General features: G+C 38.9%; 1 protein-coding gene across 2 annotated transcripts in view; it reads left to right on the top strand.

Annotated features, from left to right (window-relative positions):
• The first annotated feature begins 387 nt into the window (after nucleotides 1-387).
• pde5ab (phosphodiesterase 5A, cGMP-specific, b) overlaps nucleotides 388-21,526 on the top strand; it is a 117,278-nt gene continuing 96,139 nt past the window's right edge. The window contains exons 1-3 of one of the 2 annotated variants that reach the window (XM_023270101.3): nucleotides 388-1,165; nucleotides 1,660-1,989; nucleotides 3,508-3,696. In XM_023270101.3, coding sequence (XP_023125869.1) covers nucleotides 3,692-3,696 — 5 coding nt within the window. In that variant the 5' untranslated portion in view covers nucleotides 388-1,165; nucleotides 1,660-1,989; nucleotides 3,508-3,691. Of the gene's footprint in view, nucleotides 1,166-1,659; nucleotides 1,990-3,507; nucleotides 3,697-3,801; nucleotides 4,371-21,526 lie in introns of those variants that run through there. The other variant, XM_035948103.2, reaches the window with a different exon arrangement.

Here is a 21,526-nt window from a genome sequence, read left to right as displayed (position 1 = left end):
CAGTTCATGAAATAGTAAAACCTTTCTACTTAGTTGTACGTGGATAGGAAAAGCAAGAATATTAAATCTTTGCATCACTGGATGTCAATTTTGTCTTAAAAATGATCAAAATTTACACAATTTTTCCAAACCAGAAGCTTGTTTTTTAAACTTTTGAGAGTTATTTAACTAATCATATGTGATGCATGGTTCTATGAGGCAAAACAGTGAAATACAAGCTTTTTTTCTTTATTGCTTTGTTCTGCATGTCTCATTCTGACTATTGTCCAACCAAGTGTTCTGACAGAAATTCGAAGTGAAACGTCTGTGGACAAAGTCATTCAGATTCATCCTCTGGAGACCATGAAAGTCTTTCAAATGTTTAGAGCCAGCCCATTCAATATTTATCCAGTTGTGCAGTATTTCTGAAAAGTGGTGGACCAACCAATTGACATTTCCGCCCCTTTCGCCTAGAATTGTTTAATGAATTGGTAGTCGACTTGCATTGAGATGTTGCAGGAGTCTAAAGGTCCAAAGATTAGCACACTTTAGCTCACTCATTTAGCTTGGAGAATCTTGTACTCAGCCAATTTTTAAACTTCTTCCATTCAGCAAGCACCTGAAGCAGCCAAGATCAGCAGGTTTCACTGGAAGGTGTATTTCGGTATCATATGCATAAAGACAGTCACGCCAGTATTTAAAATAGTTGGTGGTTTGCAGCCTAACATGTAAACAGGTAAACTGGAGTTGAGTTAGAGTATCTCAAGCTTCTGACACCTCATCTTTCTTTATGGACTTGTAAAGGGTTAAAAATGTTTATTTTAGAGATGAATGGGAATACAGTTAAAAGGTTAAATAGGTCATAAGAAAAGATTAAAAAGCCATTGAGACTGATACAGCTAATTGCTAAAAATAAGTTATGTTAAAACTGCTTTTAAAAACTGATACCCCTATGTAGATTTTTTTTAAAAAGCTATTTCATTGTGTTTAAGTATGTTAAAAAAACAAAACTAATTTCATGGCGTATTCGTGATTTCTGTGTCAAAGCAATTTTCAAACAGGTCACTAGATGGCGCATAGTGCCAGAGAGGAGCAGAAAACCGCCTTGAGGCACTTGCTGCAGAATGAATCCTGCCGCCGAGCTGAATGGAAGCTAAAACGTGTGTCTCTTTGTTTATACATACAGGTGGGTTTATATTCCTCAAAACCATACGCATGTACCCCAGAATAGGGGCATATTGTGTTGTGAATTCTTGGATGTAATGTGCAATGTTTAGAGTCGAGTTTTGTCGAAGTTATGGGTAGAGACATCGCTGTTTTGTCGCACGCGACCATGCTAGGCTAGCGGACCTGTTGCTAGTAAGCTAAGTAAGTTGCTAACACAGAATCAGTAAAGTTTGACACCGTTAGCTTAAATGTTGTTTCATGCGTAATTTGGAGTGAAAGAATATGTAAGTGACAGTGACAATTTGCATGGAGAAATGTTTTGCATTTGTTTTCTGAAGCCCACAATTGTTTATGTCAGATTCAGGATACTGTCTATACAGTTGGTATTATTGAGTAATTTCCAAATTAATAGAATATTTTGTGTCATTATTTCTTTGTTGAAGAAAGCAGAATAAATCCTGCTGCTGAGCTGAATGGATGCTAAAATGTGTGTCTCTTTGTTTACACTTACAGGATTTATAAAGACACCCCACCTGACACCTGCCGGGCCAGGGGGGTTACAGACTCATCATCGTGGCAGAGTGTGGAACTAGCCAGCTGAGGTGGTTCAGGTTAGGATGCCTCTAGGATACCATCCTTATGGAGGTTTTCCGCACATATCCAACTGGGAGGAGACCCCAGGGTAAACCCAGAACTCAGTGGAGGGATTATATATCTCATCTGACCTTGGAACAGCATGAGATACTCCAGTAGGAACTGGAAAATGCTGCTGGGGATAGGGACGTCTGGAATGACCTGCTTAGCCTGCTGCCACCACGACCCAACCCTGGATAAGCAGAAGAGGTTGGATGGATGGATGAATAGATGGATGAATAGATGGATGGATGGATGGATAATTATGCTGGAATTGGTGCACTAAGTAGACATACTTGCAATGACTAAGTAGGTTTGGGCTAATTGAGTCAAAGTTAGTGAACTCTGCTAAGTGAATATAGCAAACTAATGCGAACATCTGACAGAAAGGATTGCCAAGAATGTGTCCAAAATGGAGAACTTTGGAGTCAAAATCAAGTTTGTAGACAGTTCTGAGGTAGCATTTGACTGTATCAATGTTTTAACCCTCGTGTCATCCTGTGGGTCAAAATTGACCCGGTTTAAAGTTTGAAAATGTGGGAAAAAAATATATTTTCACAGTAAAACTTCTGATCTCCACATTTTCAACATTTTGAGGAAATCTGTGAACATTTTTTGGTGGAAAAAAATGTTAAAAATGTTTCTTAAGAACATTCCTAAAAAAAATCTACCAAAATCCAGCGAATTTCGCTGGATTTTGGTTGATTTTTTTTTAGGAATGTTCTTAAAGAAAATATTAGAAGTTTTACTGATATATATGGAATCACTTTGGATATTTTTAGGATTTTTTTTTGAAGATTTTTACTCATTTTTTGAAAATATTTACAAGAATTTTCTTGCCAGATTTGGGGTATATTTTTAAAACAAAACATTTAAGGAATTATTGGAATTTTCTTCCTGAAGGTTTTGCAAATTTTCAGAAATTTGGGGATTTTTTTGCTGAATTTTTGGATTTTTTTCAGACAAGGAAACAATATTTTTTGGTGCCTGTAAATGAGGACAACAGGAGGGTTAAAGAACCTGTGCAAACTTATTGTCCCGTTAGCAACCAAGCTACAAGCTGATGTTGGCTGTTTCACATTCTGCTACGTCTGCTATGTACCCTCAAAACCTACACCTGAAAGCCATTACTTGTCTAGTTGAACAGCATTTCTTTACAAAACTGAGTGGAGCATGTGGCTTTTTAAGGCTGAATTTACCTCGATAGCTTCGGAAAACTTTCAGATAACTATTCCCAGTTGAACTGTTGTTGTTTTCCATCGCGGCCCTGGGGGTAGGCCACCAGATTGCTACTTGTTTTCAGTCTAGACATCTAATTTAAGACTGTTATACACCTGGGATGTGAGGTGAGCACGGTGATCCCTGAATTTGGGCTAATCTGCTCTACTCTGTCACATCCTTCTTCTTCAACTTGGAAAAAAAAAGCGGCAACAAAAGGAAAATAAATGGCAGAGTCACACAAATATCAGAGATCTTGTCACAGGAATAAGTGGGGAAAGATAGGAATCCTGGTGCAGACAGTCTGCACAGTCTCTGGAGAGCTGGAGGAGGGGGAGGAGAAGGGTGAGGAAAACAGAGGGATGATTGGAGGGGATGGTGGTGTGTCGCCGGAGGCTGACAAGGTCCCTGCTGTGGGATACTGGGAGCAAACTGCTATGATCCCATCCCTGCCTTTCTAACACTCTTTTTTAATTCTTGTGTTTTTTCTCTTCTCTTTTCTTCCTCCAGTTCCTAAAAAGGACACCGCTGGAGTGGAAGAAGGGCGGGTGGTGTGGTGGGGTGGGGGAGAAAACAGTGAACGGTGGGGGCAGAAAGCAGCAGAGGAAACCCCCTTTGGTAGACTCCATCAGTGCATGTGAGTGTATGTCGGGGGTTTACTCAGCAAAGCCAGAAGGACTTCTTTTCCACCGCCATGGGGTGAGTACAATGCTCGGGTGAGGACGGGGGTGGCGGGTGGGGGGTGAAGGGGGGAGGCTGCTGGTTTAGACAGACCACAACCACATTTATCCCCGCTGTGTGTGAGTGATGAAGGAAGCAGAGTGTTGTGCTTTTTCAAGGTGGAGTTGTGCGACAATCTGTGGTGAGGCAGTGAATCGACTACATAGTGGAACAATCTGACTGTACTTCCTTCTGAGAGGGACTTTGAAAGAAAAGTGGTGCTGGCATTTAAAGAAAAACTTAACAGGACTACTGTCCCAACTGTTTCCCCTCGGCTCCATGAAACCAGTGCCGGGCTGCAGCATGTCAACCCTCACGCTTTGACACCCCCCTCCTCTTGGATGGTTTTTCACGTGTTACCACTGCCGCCCACAGAAGCTAACGTAAATAAACACATGCCGTCACTTTGGAAAAAAAAAAAGAAAGAAAAGAAATGTGCAGTCGGCCTAGATCCCACAGCCTCGCGTCACACAGCACCAGTCCCAGTGAGGTCGTGGGACTTGTGGGCTGAATCCTAGCCAGATCCACAAACTTGGGGACGGAAGGTTGAGAAAAGGCAAAGCCGGGAAATCGTCACTCTTTGACCTCCCTCCTTCAAAGAGTGGACTACTGTGATTAGCCGCATCACGGGGGAGAGTTTGGCTTGTGGACTGGTCAGTTTCTCGTTCTCTATCCTCTGTGCTTTTGGTTTCTTTTTCGCCTTTTTTCCCCAACATCAGATTCTTTCTCTCTTACGCAACTCATCACACATAAACGTCAGGGTTCTTCACCTCATCCGGTGTTTTCCCTCCGCCGAGCTTACAATTCTTGGCATTTTTTCCCTCTAAGCTTCTGAATTCGTCTGTTCTGGTGGCTTATCAGCAAGCTTTGGAGAGGTTCAGATCGCTGGTTGTTGGCCACCTGAGCCAGAGGATGAGTTTGTTCTGACTATATAAGGGGCCTTTTCTCCTCTGGTCCTGCTGCTTGTTTTGCAATTTGGCCAGCTTGGAGGTGGAAATATCTCAAGAGGGCTTTTTGCTTTGTTTTCACCACATAGGATCTTAGATGTTTATCAGTCGAGTTCTTTCTTAAATGATCTGGGAAGTGGATGGGATGCAGCACATGGGGCTCGTTTAGCTCTGAGTCTTGTTGTGGTAGAGGAATTGTGGACAAAGTGGAAACTGCATTTGCTTGTAAAGATTGTAAAGGGATTCAAAAGATTGACAACTAAGTTGGAATTTCATTTCCTTTTTGTCTAACTTAAATCTCTAAGACTGACGAACCCAGACGTGATCTCCCTGCTGATGATTTAAAGCTGCACTTATTAATATTTTATATATTCCAATGGATCAAACGGATGCATAATGGGAAAGATGTGACATGTAGCTGGAAACTGGCACCATATGTTGATGCATATAGATTCATCTCATGTAGAACGAACAAGATACTGATTGCAAAAAACAAGTGACTTGAAATTGCTCGGTGCAGTGATGTAGTTTGGATTTTTGAGATTGAATCCTTACTTAACCATGTGTTTATTGACTTTTGGGCAACTTGAGGAAACTATTAGACATTCAGCAGGATTAGAATTCATATGAAGTCGTATTTTTCTCCATCAATTTCCGAAAAAAAACATCTATCAACTGAACCAAAACCAACCTTGTTTCCCTAAAATTAAATTCCCACACAATTAAACTTTCTATTTGGTTAATGTTAGAAAATTCATTCAGTGCTCTTTATGATTTCAAACTACTGTGTGACTGAACTCATATAACCAAATCCACCCAGTAAATTTCCATGATTAACTTTGGCCATGAAAATATAACGAGTTGGTTTTGCAAGCAGCCGGTTGAAACTGGCTGCTCAGAAACTGATAATACCACTGCAACTTGTTTATGTGCCTGTATAAAAGCTGAACTGTTTCTTTATATTATCAGTCACTCATTCAGACTGTGTTCTGTTCAAGTGACTCCTTGCGCAAGTAAAACTTTGCTCTGACTTGAGAGACGGCTTGGAGAATTAATTTGGAGAAGACAGAGAATTTTTCTGACACCAATTTAGGAACCAAAATTATGTGGTTAGACTTTGGAAAATGTTAAGGTTTGGGTTGAGATATGACTCTTTCGCAACTTATTTTTCCATTTTCTGGGTCACAAGGGCAACAGGTCCCACCCCATCTAATGCAACATCTGATTGGTTGGCTGAAGAAAGCCGTGCTAAAGATATGTCGATTTGAAACATGTTTTTGTTCTGTTGTTTCCGTCAAAACATCATTGAGAATGAAGCTACGTTGTATTTTTGGGAGACATGGCCAATAAAACCTGCTGATTTGTGGGCATTTTTTAACAGAATTCGTCTGAAAATACTGGAATCTGCTCATAAACAGAACCTGATATCGTTCTTCTTGTTTGTATATGTTGTTTTCTCAGCTGGTTTTAGCGCCCCCTTGTGGTGATAAACCAACAAATGCCCCTTGTAACCCTCGTGTCGTCCTGCGGGTCAAAATTGAGCCGTCTTAAAGTTTGAAAATGTGGGGGGAAAAAATGTTCACAGTGAAACTTCTGATGTCCACATTTTCAACATTTTGAGGAAATCTTTGAACATTTTTTGGTGGAAAAAAAGAAATGTTAAAAATGTTTCTTAAGAACATTCCTAAAAAAAATCTACCAAAATCCAGCGAATTTTGCTGGATTTTGGTGGATTTTTTTTTAGGAATGTTCTTAAAGAAAATATTAGAAGTTTTACTGATATATATGGAATCACTTTAGATATTTTTATTTTTACAATTTTTTTGAAAATATTTACAAGATTATTCTTGCCAACTTTGGAGGATTTTTTTTTTAAATAAAATTTTTAAGGGAGACTTTTAAGGAATTATTGGAGTTTTTCTTCTTGAGGGTTTTGCAAATTTTGAGAAATTTGGGGAATTTTTTTGCTGAATTTTTAGAATTTTTTCAGACAAGGAAACAATATGTTTTGGTGCCTGTAAATGAGGACAACAGGAGGGTTAAACTTGCCATTTCAAGCATTGGTCTGTTACCAATACACCGATATGTTTCTCCTGTGCTACATTTCTACCTCCTGATTGGATATAAACAGAGCGGACAGCGGTGTGTGTTTACAGAAGGATATATTTGCACTTTCTCCAGCCGCTGAAAACCCTTTTGGATGAAACCGTTTGATAAATGGCCCAGCTCCTCGGCTAGATTTGGATTAGGCCTGCGAGTCCTGCTTGGAAGTTATTGCTTTATAATGGGAACATGTAAGCAAAGGCCATGTGCTTTTCATCACTCCAAGGAAAGACAGTTGCATAAGTCAGAAAAGAAAAAGAGAAAAAAAGCAAGATCAAAGATTTACATGCAGCGTGTGATGTTTGGATATGCACAAGTGCTGGCATTAATCTGTGTTTTTGTTGTTTGATTCACATTTCCTCCGTTCCACGTCCCTTCGCCCCTCCCTTCTTCCTTTTAGTGTGGCTGCAGTCGTTTCTGTTGAGGTTACATGAGTCACTTATTCCCCCTGGGGGTGATGGTGACGGAGCCAAGTTCCCATTGTGTTCATCCCAAATTTCCATTTCAGGATGAGAGCTATTCCAAGCCGTACTTGGTTAAAAATAAACCTCAAAAAATGAGATGAGCTGTAAAAGAAGAACTGTGATCTGAGGGAGAAGGGGAGGGGAGAGGGAATGGAGGGAACAGATGTGGAAAAGCTGTCTTTACGCTTCGTTTAACCTGTCGAGATATTAACTAAATGTGGCAGACTGTGCGGGAAACTACTCAGAAACCTAAAATCAATACTCAAGAAGACAGATATGAAGTTTTCATGTCTGTTTAACACAGGAGTGTCAAACTTAGTTTATTTCAGGGGCCACATTCAGCCCAATTTGATCCCAGTTGGGCCATACCAGTAAAATCACAGCATAATAACCTATAAATAACCACAACTCCAACTATTTTCCTTTGTTTTAGTGCAAAAAAGTACATTCTGAAAATTTAAGAAATTATCTTTTTACAAAAGATTTTGAACAGCCTGAAATTTCTTAAGAAAAATAAGTTCGATTTCAACAATATTATGCCTCAGTTTATCATTTACACGTTACAACTTCCAGATCACAGTGTCTACAAAGACACACAACATTTAGTCATCTGGAACTGAACAATATAGTGTTTTACTTTATGATCAAAATTACAACAGTCAGACAAAAAAGACAAGCTAAACAAAAGAGACAATTTTGCTGAGAAAGTTACAAATCAACAAAAAAAAATGGACAAACGACAAAAACAAGACAAGAAACTACACAAATGACACAAACGAGACAAAAAATGACAAAAGCGAGAAACAAAATGACAAAAGAACCATCTAGTATTTTACTTTATGATCAAAACAACCTGTCATGGTCTAGAAATTATTTTGAATAAATAATTTTACAAATTTACAATCTGCAGTGAATGTCTTCTCTGTAATTTTTACACTTGACAAAGTCAGGCCGGATTGGACCCTCTGGCGGGCCAGTTTTGGTCCGCGGGCCGCATGTTAGACTCCCCTGGTTGAACACTGTTTGACATAAAGCTTCTATAGAATAGAATGTGTTGGAAACATGACTTGACAGACTGTTCTCCTGTGTGCCTGGACCAGTGTGTCGGATCTGGAACTGGTTTCTTTTCAGAGGTGAAGTGTCAGCCAGCCGGCGCCTCGCCGTTTATATGAGCTTGAGAACTGATTCAATAAATCTGCGAATAGGCGAGGGATAAACAGAATGTGGTCCGTGGCAGGAAGGTGAATCATTCGATGGCTTATTACGGCCACAGCCAGAGCCCTCTCCGGAGTGTTTGGATTTACGATCCCACCTGCTGTAGATCACTGATAATAAGGGGGCTGCAGACATGTGCTCAGAAGTTTCAAAGATAGTACAGACCTAATATAAGCTATTACATCTCTTGGTTTGTTCTCACCTTATTTTAACCCTTGTGTCATCCTGTGGGTCAAAATTGACCCGTTTTAAAGTTTGAAAATGTGTGAAAAATATATATATTTTCACAGTGAAACTTCTGATGCCCACATTTTCAACATTTTTGGGAAATCTTTGAACATTTTTTGGTGGAAAAAAAAATGTTAAAAATGTCAAAAAACCAAAATCCAGTGAATTATGTTGGATTTTGGTTGATTTTTATTTGAATGTTCCTAAGAAACATTTTAAACATTTCTTTTTTTCCACCAAAAAATGTTCAAAGATTTCCCAAAAATGTTGAAAATGTGGACATCAAAAATTTCACTGTGAAAATATAGATATTTTTTCCCCATTTTCAAACTTTAAACCGGGTCAGTTTGGACGACATGAGGGTTAATGTCTCAAGCTGACATAAAGTAAGACTTTTCAAAGAAAGAAAACTAATGTGACTCCATATTTCCTCTTTCTCTGTAATGTCACATTCATTTTTACTTCTTAACGTTTAAGTAATGGTGCATTCTCAGTCATTCTGGGTCCCAACAATAATCCCACAGCTTCTAAAATCTTTAAATCTGTAACCTGGACATCGGACTGATCTTGTCCTCTAATCTTACCACAGCTCTTTATTATGTGGAGACGCTTCTCAGCCCGCCACCCACACAAGACACTGCAAACAGCGAGGACGAGCCCATCACTCACATCCAGCCACACATTAGCTCCACTTTATTGACTCTGCTGCACACCCGTAATGTGTGCTGGAGCCAGCTGAGCCTCGCAGCACCGCCGGTGTCCTTGTTTGAGGACAAACTCACAGCGATGCTACCTTTGGTCAAACACGCTTGTTGTAGGTCTGCTGCAGTGCTAGATGCTTTTAAACGAACCACAAATACACAGACTGTGAAGGCTGGATCACTGATGGAGAAAATAGCACACCTTTTGCTACAAATACCTTCTAGTGTCAGTCCTTCATTCCATTTCCCACGGTTGTCCACAATTCTTTTATCTTTTGTCATTTATTACTGTCTGCCAGACCTCTTGATTCAACCACCTTTGTTCAATGTTGTATTACCTTCTGTTACTGATTGGCAACCAAATTAACCACTATTCACTCTTATATTTACATACAGCCGCCTGCCCTACTCTCTGACCATCCCTATAAAATATGGACTCTACAAATGTTCTGGATCTTCTTACCTTCACAGACTCATGCTGTGTGTTGGTTAGCCCACCATATGCCAGAATACCAGTAATCACCCCACTACAGCAAACTTCCAAGGACTAAGAGTGAAATTTCTTCAACATTACCAACCAAACAAATTAGGCAGGAACCCCAGAAAAGGCCTAAATTCACTCCGTCAGTTGGCTGATGGTATTTTGACAAATGGGGATTTCGTGATGTCTGGAATGATGAGGGCCTTAACCCTCAAGTCGTCCTGCAGGTCAAAATTGACCCATTTTAAAGTTTGAAAATGTGGAAAAAATATATTTTCACAGTGAAACTTCTGATGTCCACATTTTCAACATTTTGGGGAAATTTTTAAACATTTTTTGGTGGAAAAAAATGCTAGAAAAAATGTTTCTTAAGAACACTCACATAAAAATCAACCAAAATCCAGCAAAATTCACTGGATTTTGGTTGATTTTTATGTGAATGTTCTTAAAGAAAATATTAGAAGTTTTACTAATATATATGGAATCGCTTTAGATATTTTTAGGATTTTTTTGGAAGATTTTTACTCATTTTTTGAAAATATTTACAAGAATTTTCTTGCTAAATGTGGGGGAATTTTTAAAAATAAAACTTTTAAAGAATTATTGGAATTTTCTTCCTGAAGGTTTTGCAAATTTTCAGAAAGTTGGGGACTTTTTTTGCTGGATTTTTGGATTTTTTTAGACAAGGAAACAATATTTTTTGGTGCCTGTAAATGAGGACAACAGGAGGGTTAAACTGTATGCAGCAGAAGTTACTACACTTTAACATTGATGATTCTAAACCGTATTACGTTACAGTAACTTCTGTTGAACAAAGATTAAAACATTTTTCACTTGTTCTATTGGCCGATTTTTTTTCACTTATTTCAACATAAAAGCTCCTTGAAATAAGTTTTTTCTTCTTGTTTTGAGAGGGCCATTTTTTCCAGTGTGGTTTGTAAATCAACACTTGTGACGGCGCTTTGGGATAAAAATGTAATTCCCATTTGAGCTGCTTTCACAGCAACGTTTTCTCTGAGTGGTCTCTCCAGCCCACCCTTCCTCTGCTCAGTGCCACCCGGCTGAGCGTCAGCATCCAGAGCAGACCTCCCCGGGTGGTGGTGGTGATGATGATGATGGTGATGAATGCCCAGGACCTGCTCTCTCCCAGCGCGTTACCTAACACCTAATGCTGGCTATTCATCAGCAGGCTGCCGCACCGGCCTTAATCCGGTTAGCGGAGCAGACGTGGAGCACTGAGGGAACAGAGTGCTCGGGTGTATATTTTCATCTAATAAAATGCCAATGAAACCCGACTGCGGTGCCGTATTCGCTTTGTGAGCAGCGTTGTCAACAAAGCAGCATCTGGACGGTCCTTCACTTCAAAATAAGCGTTAAAAATGCCATATATATTTTAACCCTCGTGTCGTCTTGCGGGTCAAAATTAACCCGTTTTGAAGTTTGAAAATGTGGAAAAAAAATAGATTTTCACAGTGAAACTTCTGATGTCCACATCTTCAACATTTTTGGGAAATCTTTGAACATTTTTTGGTGGAAAAAAAGAAATGTTAAAAATGTTTCTTAGGAACATTCACAAAAAAAATCAACCACAATCCAGCGAATTTCTGGATTTTGGTTGATTTTTTTTGTGAATGTTCTTAAAGAAAACATTAGAAATTTTACTGATATATATGTAATCACTTTAGATATTTTGAGGATTTTTTTTGAAAATATTTACAAGAATTTTCTTGCCAAATTTGGGGGATTTTTTTTTTTTTTTTAATAAAAGGAGGAAGTGGAGGAAGGAATTAGTGGAATTTTCTTCCTGAAGGTTTTGTAAATTTTCAGAAATTTGGGTAATTTTTTTGCTGATTTTTTGGATATTTTTCAGACAAGGAAATGAGGACAGCAGGAGGGTTAAATTGCTAATGTATGATGCATAAAGTCACAATAAAATACAAAAATATTGTAACTATTGTTTTCTATTTTTGTATTTTAAAGCTGCAATAATGCGTTTTTTGGCCATTTGGGGGCAGCAGAATTAGATGAAATCACAACAGTCAGATTACAAAGTTGTTTTCTATGCTGTCATGGGAGCAAATATGTTATTTTATGTTGCTATTTGGATGCAAAATTTCTGAAACAAGCTGTAAATCATACGTTTCAGTCATGTATGACTTCAGTGTTCCATTCCGGTTACATTATCTTTAACAAAAGACTTTCAGTAACATCGAAAAACTGAGGCGAAACTAATTTAGGATGGGCTCAGTTCCACTTTTATTTTTTGACTTAGTATAAAACTCCACAACAACCAAGCTAGAAATCAAACACATTAGGCGTTCGACTTCTAAGCTGGCATGGCTATGGTGGTATTTGAGTTGTATAGCACACTCAGAGCAATATAATGTTTAATTTAGAGGCACAATCCATCATTTTTTTAGAAATATATCTAGCTCTATGACCACAGAATACTCCCTTATGTTCAGCAGCTTGTCACTGAGTTTGCTACTTGGTGCAAGGCAGGTAGTTTACAGTGGATTTGCTGGGAAAAAAACTGCGGAGGATTGTAGACTAAACCTTGAAGAAAAATTAGAGGCTGTAAATGCAAAATAATGATCTGAACTGTTATAATAGGCTCTGTTAGCCTGATTTTTCTGTTTGAGTGTTATGGAAAAATGAAAACTTTGCTCAAATAGTCATTTTACAAAGTGCTGTGATTATTCATTTGGCACACTTGGAACTCCGTACTTGTTCCTGAAATGGAGCAGCACAGTAATTCCTTACACTGTCAGGTTGATGATTCTTCAAATAAATGACCAGAGACGTTACACCAAGTGCTCTTTTGCATTTTTAGCTATTTTACCATGTAAGCGTGGTGAAAAAAACAATGTGGAAAATTAATGAAAGTATAAGCGGATGTGAGTTCCAATGTTTTCATAGTTCACCTTCATTCCAAATTTGACTGACTACACCTCTACATCTGTATATTTATGTATCATTCTTACTGAAACAACTAGAATATCAGCAGACTGATTAAACATCAGTGACCCTGTTCAAGGTGTGTTCTTGTTCTCTGCTTTCCAGACTGAAGTTCAGCTCCTCGCTGAGCACACGGACAGTTTATCTGCTCGTGTCAGCGCTTATTAGCAGATAATTCATAAATTATCCATTAGAGCTTGTACAGGAGTAATGATACTGTTTACACGCACTGAGCGGTGATCAATATGAGTTAATGTTTGATTCACTGTATGTCATGGAGATATCTCAGGTATGTGTCAGGATAGGAGGTGAAATCTGCACTGGTGTGGCGCCTTAGTTCAAATTTAAGGTGTGATTTAGCACTAAATCAGTCTTTTTATTATTATTTGAACTGTTTCTGGTGATGTTTATTGTAACTGCTGCTCTTTGCGCTTTTCACATGGAAATTGTGATGCATGAGTAACTTGAATCTTTCCCACGGACACTTTAAGGTCATAAAGTGTCTAAAAAGACTTCATTTGATTGGAAAAGGTCTTAAATTTTAAGATATTTAACAGAATTTTTGTCAAGTAAATTGTCTTGAAGGTGACAAACAACAGCAATGCTAAGCAAAATGCGCCAAAAAAACTTCGAGAATCAGGTCAGTGGAGATGAAATCAGTTGAATTCTATGTGAAGTCAGAGACAAACAGATGCTACAGTGCTATCTGAGACAATATGCCGTCAGTGCCGTCTTAATTTCTGCTGCATTGACCTTTGTTTAACCAATTGTGCACCAGCCCTGCTTTTGAATATTTTGATTTTTTTCCTCTAGTGTACTTTCAACAAATGTTTTTACATCTTGGGTACTGGTTTCTCACCCTGATGAAGTTGAGCCATCTCAGTAGATTCTCAAGCAGTCGAAGGCAGCTGTTCTTTCCTCAATTTTAGTAATTTATAAAGGGTTTGGAAGAATCACAGATGTAGAAAAGCTCATGCAAAATCTGTCTGCGTGGATTCTCAGTCATCTAGGTCTTCAGTAAAAGGCAACTGCACTTTCTTTTAGTTCTTGAAGATATCTCAGCTCTCCTCCAAGAGGCTTTTTCTGAGGTCTTTATTCCAACCCCAAAATTACATGGGTAGTTGCTCATCAAATGACTCAAGGCTTTAGTGGTGTTTAGGGAATGGTCTCAGAATAGCAATGTTTAAATTCTGGACGGACAAAACAGGTGGAGTAAAGAAAGTCATCAGTAGGAGGAATAGGTCTATGAGACCATTTATCAGGTACTTACAATACAGTACTGAGATCCGTCATCAATGGGGCATGACCCATATGGTATGTGGATTAGAATAAATACCTGGGAACCAAAAAACCTCCAGTTGCCTTCCACTGAAACACTCTGGAATGAAGACAGAACACAGTTTAAAGACAGCAGGGATCACAGTTTAAAAGATAGCGACATATTATGGGTCAAGACCAAGATGATGGGGGACATGAGGACAAAGATTTCATGTCCTAACAGGAAGTGCTACAGTGCAGAAAGTATATGGATTATTGTTGTTCCTACAGACGTTTGCTGCCTTCATTTACTACCAAACTGTCCTGTGAACATATAAAATGTGCCAGAGCACAGACTTTGAAGGCAGTTGTCCCTTGTGTACGTATGTAGCGGTGGACGACTCAGTTTCCTCAGGTATCACTGAGGAAGATGGTTCTATGTTCTCCTTCAGCCGTCTGCGGCAGCAGTTTATTTTCCCTGTTTCCAAGCAACTAACGATCCTCTGATGGTTATGAACGCTCCTAGTACTTGAGGAGAAAGGATTCAGAAAGTGTTTTTCCATGTGAAGCGATTATTAAAAGTTGATTTGAAGACTGGCGCACTTTGTTATCTGGGAACATGGAGGTAATGCAGCGAGCCTGTTTAATTCTGGTGATTATTAATGAGTAGATGGGCGATGATGGTGGTTGCTGCGTTTGTCTTGGTTCAATTTGACCCAGTGTTCATGCTGTAATTGTCTGCACGCGTAGTTCTGCTGTACAGACTGTTCTCATGGTAGTTTTTTTGGCTTGCCAAAGCAGGAAAGGCATGCGTGTAATTGTTGACATTAATAACAGCTCCATTCCATTTCGGCAATCTGATTCCAGGGTCTTGGAGTTGTACACGATAGGTCACTGTTAGGGCTCCGTTGGACACTTGATACAACGTTTTTTCACGACAGGAACTTTCGGGGCATTTTAGAGCAGCTGACACCTTTGTGAATGTTCCAATTGAAGGAATTAACCCTGTGGAACGTCAATGGATCCCACATCGGAGCAGGAGATGGCCATTCCTGTACACATTCAGGCAAACTCAAAACTGCTCTAAGTCTCAGATTGGAAGGGCATCTACATTATGTAAAATTCAAGTTTCCTAGATAAAGAACTATTTAGATAAACTATAAGGTGTGTTTACAACCTGTGGAATCATCTGATTGCTTGTGTTGCCTTTGAATGTGGGCTATAAGTCCCAGATCTCAATAATTACTTTGATGGATACATAATAAATAAAGAATGATGCCGTGAATCTTTAAAGTAAGTAAAAAATTACTTATTTCAGATTGAGATTTCAGATTTCAGAAAGATTTATTGCAGAAAATTAGATTATCTTTTATAAAATAACCCTAAAATCTGAATGGCAACTTGGAGGAATTGTTGATCGTCATCTGCAAAGAATTAACGGTTAATCCACCCACCAAACTTCTTGCCTGTGCAGGAGGTTTTGGCACAAATGCTTTGTGGCTCTAAAGAACACGTTGAGTCTGTTAGAGTATCTCTTGGCTTCATGTTTCAAATTTTTGACCAAAAGCTTAAGATAAAACTTGTGGAGGTCAAAAGAAATGGGCATTTATGATCGGAAGAATGTCTAACGAAAGACATCATTTGAAGATTTTACAATATGATCTAATGTTTTAGGCTCTTATCCATACTAGGGACTAAAAGTTGCTATAACTCTGCTGCTTTAGTTGTGTTTTGTTCTGTCCAGCTCGTTACAGTGGCTAATGAGATACATTATACTATTTACAGTCACATGTTATGGTGTTATGAATACTGTCTCCAAAGTCTACTCTTTCAGTGGCAGAAGATGACCTTTTCATCTTTAAGCTTCAGGTATCTGAAGAAGTTCCACATTCCTCCCCTTGCATGGCACTAATAAGGTCATGTGTTTGTGTTTTCTGTGTAGGTGTGAGCATGTGGCTGCCAAAAACAGCAGGAGTTACATATGTACTGTATGTAGGAAGATAATTTGCCGTTAGGGTTTGTGGAGGCTGATAACAACCACATGCAAATGAAAAACATTTGTCCACTGGCAGCTGTAAATACTTTGACGAGGAAAGAATACAGCTGTTTCTCTTTAGTTTCAACTAAAGATCGCCAGTTTTGAAATGGGGATCAAGGCCAGTTAATATTGAGGGTATAATATGTCTTTAAAACAGCATTCATGAAACTCTTGATCAGCAGCCTTTTAAAGGCAGGATGAGGCAGGTTTCATTGCAGGTCAAGCGGACACCTCAGAGGCTGCTGCTATCTCAGTTCTGCTGCTAACTGACTTAGCTGTGTTAATGTTAGGAAATAGCCATGTGGGGAGGGAAGCGGTCAAGATGTGGTATTTCCCACATCAGCACCCAAAGTCTCAGAAAGCTGAGTGGCAGCAGGCTTGAGGAATAAATGAATAGATGGAACGTAAGTAGGATACAAGAAAATGGTCAATGGATTCCATTAAAGTGTCAGTAAAGGAAAAAGGAAACTAACCAAGACACAAAACTACTTCGTTCTGAGTTTGCTCTACAATATCACACCTGTTACAGATTGAAATGTCTATACAAATGCAACCTTACTGTGATTAACCCTCATGTTGTCCTGCGGGTCAGAATTGACCCGTTTTAAAGTTTGAAAATGCAGGAAAAACAAATCTATTTTCACAGTGAAACTTCTGATGTCCACATTTTCAACATTTTTGGGAAATCTTTGAACATTTTTTTGGTGGAAAAAAAAGAAATGTTAAAAAATGTTTAAAAAAAAAAAAAACCTCAGAGGAAACCTTCGGGAAGAAAATTCCAATAATTCCTGAAAAGTTTCCCTTAAAATTTTTATTTAAAAAAATAAATAAATAATAATAATAATAATTTGGCAAGAAATTTCTTGTAAATGTTTTCAAAAAATGAGTTAAAATCTTCCAAAAAAATCCAAAAAATATCTAAAGTGATTACATATATATCAGTAAAACTTCTACTATTTTCTTTAAGAACATTCAGATAAAAATCAACCAAAATCCAGTGAATTTCGCTGGATTTTGGTTGATTTTTCTGTTAATGTTCTTAAAGAAAATATTTTTAACATTTCTTTTTTTCCACCAAAAAATGTTCAAAGATTTTCCAAAAATGTTGAAAATGTGGAAATCAGAAGTTTCACTGTGAAAATATATTTTTTCCACATTTTCAAACTTTAAAACGGGTCAATTTTGACCCGCAGGACGACACGAGGGTTAAATATTCATAGACACTAGTAGTTATTTATTAGAATGTCAAATTGGTGCAGAATCCAACTGGTCTCTTGGACAAAGCAATTGGGATTTAATGTAAAAGGGATATTGGAGATGCTTGGAATCATTCCAATGCCATAATGTTCCCTTAGATAATTCTAGGGTGTCATTGGCTCTTCAGATGCTCCAAATGTCAGGATTTAAAGCCATATTTCATCACTAACTATTGTGTAATCTGTCACCTGCTCTGTGCCTCGACTTGACTCCTGAGCTGTAATTATTGACCAGGGAAGCATGTGGATAAGCGGTAATCATGCCTATGTGGACACAAGTGCATCATGGGACGGACGATGTGTGTATAGGTTACTAACCAAACACCATCTGAGCACAACCCTGGGGCATCACACGACACACACATACAAACACCTACTACACAAACAGCTTTAGTGAGTGTGTTTCCGCTCAGCACTGGTTTTCGTTCCCCCCACAGCGTTTCCACAAGGTGATTTTTCCATTTATATGCACACACATCCAGGTGATTAGCTACTCTTGTGGGGACAGTCGCTGAGATAATGCATTCCCCAGTTTCTTATCTTCACCATCACACCTAACCTCAATTCTTAAGACATCTCTAACCTAAACCTCGACCCTAAAACCAAAAATAACCCAGAAATGTGCCTTTGAAGGGGATGCGAGAAAGTGAGGAATTCGTTTCTATAATGTTCTCACTCCTAATGGCCTAAAAGTCTGCAAAAGTCAACAAAAAAGTACAATATATTTGAAGAATAGAGATACAGAAGCACGTCATTAGCTAACCCTGCTAGCAGCATGGCTCTACAGACGACACTACTTGGATCCACACAAAGATGGATTAACATGACTCAGGATCCCCAGAGGATGAACCCTGCTGACTTTGATGAAGCCCTGACTGTATTTTTAGTACCACCACAAGGCAGATTTTTATTTTTATTTTGGAGACACCTTTATAATTGAGGGAGTTAGAAGCAGAGTGGTCTAATCCACAAAAAATCTGAACCAATTTTTATGTAATTTCTGTAATATTTTAGGTTTTAGTGGCAAAGTGGTCTAACCCATCCATCCATCCATCCATCCATCCATCCATCCATCCATCCATCCATCCATCCATTCATCCATTCATTCATTATCTATACACCGCTTAATCCTCATTGGGGGGGGGGGGGGGGGGGGGCTGGATGTCTTGAGGTTAGCATTTTATTAAAATCAAATCCAGTGTTTAAGTGGTGGATAGAATCCAAATGCTTTTGAATCTAATTTGGTTTAGCAACATTTGCAAACAGCTAAAGTTCAGTTATCAAACCTTTTTTTCCAGCTTCTGCTCACCAATGGTCTCCGACTGAGTACACCAATGAGGACACCAATGTGCCAATAAATATGTCTAAGGAACGATAACAGGCTCGATAGGTAATTTGTTCGTCTTAGCAAATCTGGAACATAACCCTTCCTCTAAGTGCTGTACAGTATGTACCGAAGAAATCGATTCTTCTTTTGGGCTAAAGTCAGCACATCTTACCTTCAGTGCATGCTCACTTTAATAGCCACAACTGCCATGGATTGGGTCTTTATCCTCGGAAAACAAACCATCATACAAGTATCCTCAGTGTGACACGTCATTTCTGCCATTACCTAACAAAATCCAAAGTTCAGAATGAGGCCACTGAAATGCAGTGCCATAAAATATGAGGTGAAATCCATATGCATTATCATCGCCAGCTGATAGATGCGTTCCTTAGGGGAGCATCTACTGCAGGGCTATCTATGATGAGTTATAGGGGCCATTATGGCTGTGGAAATTGCCATAAATCTGGACAGTAATAGAGATCAGGGCAAACATCTTTTATGAGAGATAGATGAACAGGGAAAAGAAAGCATTTCCTGGCGTGAAGCAAAAAGCCAAAGTCCTCAGGGAGACACATGATAGGACAGAGAGCATTGTTGCTTCACATATTTGTGGTAGTTATGTATTATTTCTGCTTCAAACTACATACTAGGCTTTAATCCCAGGAAATCCGAAGGGGGATGTGGGTCAGCTTTTTGGCAAACAATTCATTTCATAAAGCTCGCCAAAAAAGACGGTCTGTTTGACTCAATAGCGTTAAGGTTCAAGGATAAAAATTTTGAGACGAAAGGTTGGTCAGAAAAGTCCGATCCAGCTGCCTCAGCAATGCCACCCTCTCCAAGGTTCCACCCGAGATGACCAAAAATGTTGGTTCTCTCTTCCACTCTGGGAACACACAAAACCCTTTCACTTGATTTCACAGTCATGAAGAAGTGCTGCATGTTCCCTGAGCAGGGATCTCACATCATTACCGCTTAAAGTTTTCAAGGTGACGCAAAGTTTCTTTCCAGCTGGAGCATCGAATTTAATCTTTTTTTTGAAATTTTATTGCCTTGTGTGATTTTCCAGGGAGAACGTTGGCAATGTCCCGTTTCTTAAACAATGTGTTTGAAACCAGGCTGCGGCTTTCCCCTCACATGGTTTTCTCTTCGGTTTCTGAAGGTCTGAAATGAGTTTGGGAGCAAGATGATGCTCAGCCGTCGCTTTCGATCAGTCTGGTGATAAATCAGCAGCTCAGTTGACCTTTGACGTTGTCAAAAGAATTGTACTGTTGCCGGTTTACCTTCTGCTCCGATGCCGAGACGCATGTCGGGGGGGAGTGCAGTCGAAATGGCAAATTCCTTCTCATCAGCAGAACTTTGACACTGAACTCATCTGCATAATGCTCATCAAGAAGCTAAGAGGCCATGCAAATGGATGATAATGTTTCAGCTGGGTGCCTGTCATCATGCGCTGTTTATCTTCTGTGGGGGTGGAGAGGTAATCAATTAGAGCATCACTCAAAAAAAAAGCTCTGCCGACTGAGAAAAGGATGCAAAGTTCAATGTGAGACATTTGTGGCTCCAGTAAAATGGGTCGCTTACTGTCTATGCATATAAGACAGGTAAAATAAGTAGTAGAATGTGTAGTGTTTTTTAAGAAATGTGAGGTTTTAGCAGCATTTTTAGCAGCAAACTATTAACTCTTCCTTGACTACTGCTGGTCAGGGAGGTTTTGGCTACTAATCAGATTGCACGCTTACAATGCTGAAAAAATCTGATCAAAATCTTTAGATTTGGATGGTTATTTTGTTGCCATTTTAGTGATATTCAGTCATTTTTATTAAGTGATTGTTTCCATAATAAATAATGATGGAATTAATAAAGACACGATCATAATGAATATAAAAAATATTTTTTTTAAACTTTTGATAAAAATGTAAGCAAGATATATCCCATGGACTTCAAAAATCCCTCAGTTATATATTGACCCAGATGTATTTTGTGTCATTGAAGGTGGTTTTCCTTGGAGGAACTCAATGCAGGTGCAAGGTGGTGCAAATGTTTGTAGGAATGGTCCTGTGATTGGCACTTTCAGCCTTACTGTTTCTATTGTGGTGTAGGATCTGACAACTCTGTGTGCCAAACAACAGAAAGTTGTATTTTCTAGACATAATCTACTACTTCAATGTTGACCCATAGCTGCTAAAAAAATACATTTTGGCAGCACAGGTTCACCTCTTTCCCTAGAGGGAATACAATCTTCCCTCCTTATATATGGTGCTAAATTCACACCTTCATCACATTAGTCCTACCATCAAACAGCATGGTGATCTACTCTATATGCACTAAACTGCAAACAACATCACTTTACACACGAAAAACTCTTTAGCATTTTAAATGGCCCACTTACAGCAAAGCATCTTAATTCCCAGCTGAATGATGACTTTTACTACAAAAGAAACACTCATGAAAAAAGAAAAAAACCCCGACTTGGTCTGGTCCAGTGATGTCACTCTGACATCACCAATACCATAAACCCAGGAAGTGCTGGGCGGCCCAATCCCAAACACCAGTCCTGCATGGTGAGTATGAACAAAGGAACAAACATTTAAACCACATTTGACCTGTAACTTAATACAGGATAAGTAAAACTAATTAATTCCTGTGTCTTTTGCTGTAATTCCCTATATAATGGATGTAAACTATAACATAATATTAACACAAGCAAACTTTTGATAGTATGTGCTGCAATGTTGCATGAACATGGTCAAATTTAAGCAAAGTGAGGGCAGGAAAGGGTGGTTGTTGTCCTTTTTGAGTTAAACCAATTACAGTTTGCCTTCTCCAAGTTTTAC

Source organism: Amphiprion ocellaris, chromosome 23, assembly GCF_022539595.1.
Source record: "Amphiprion ocellaris isolate individual 3 ecotype Okinawa chromosome 23, ASM2253959v1, whole genome shotgun sequence".
Classification (NCBI taxonomy): domain Eukaryota; kingdom Metazoa; phylum Chordata; class Actinopteri; family Pomacentridae; genus Amphiprion; species Amphiprion ocellaris.
The sequence above is the reverse complement of the archived record's forward strand: the minus strand, read 5'-3'. Positions and strand labels throughout refer to the sequence as shown.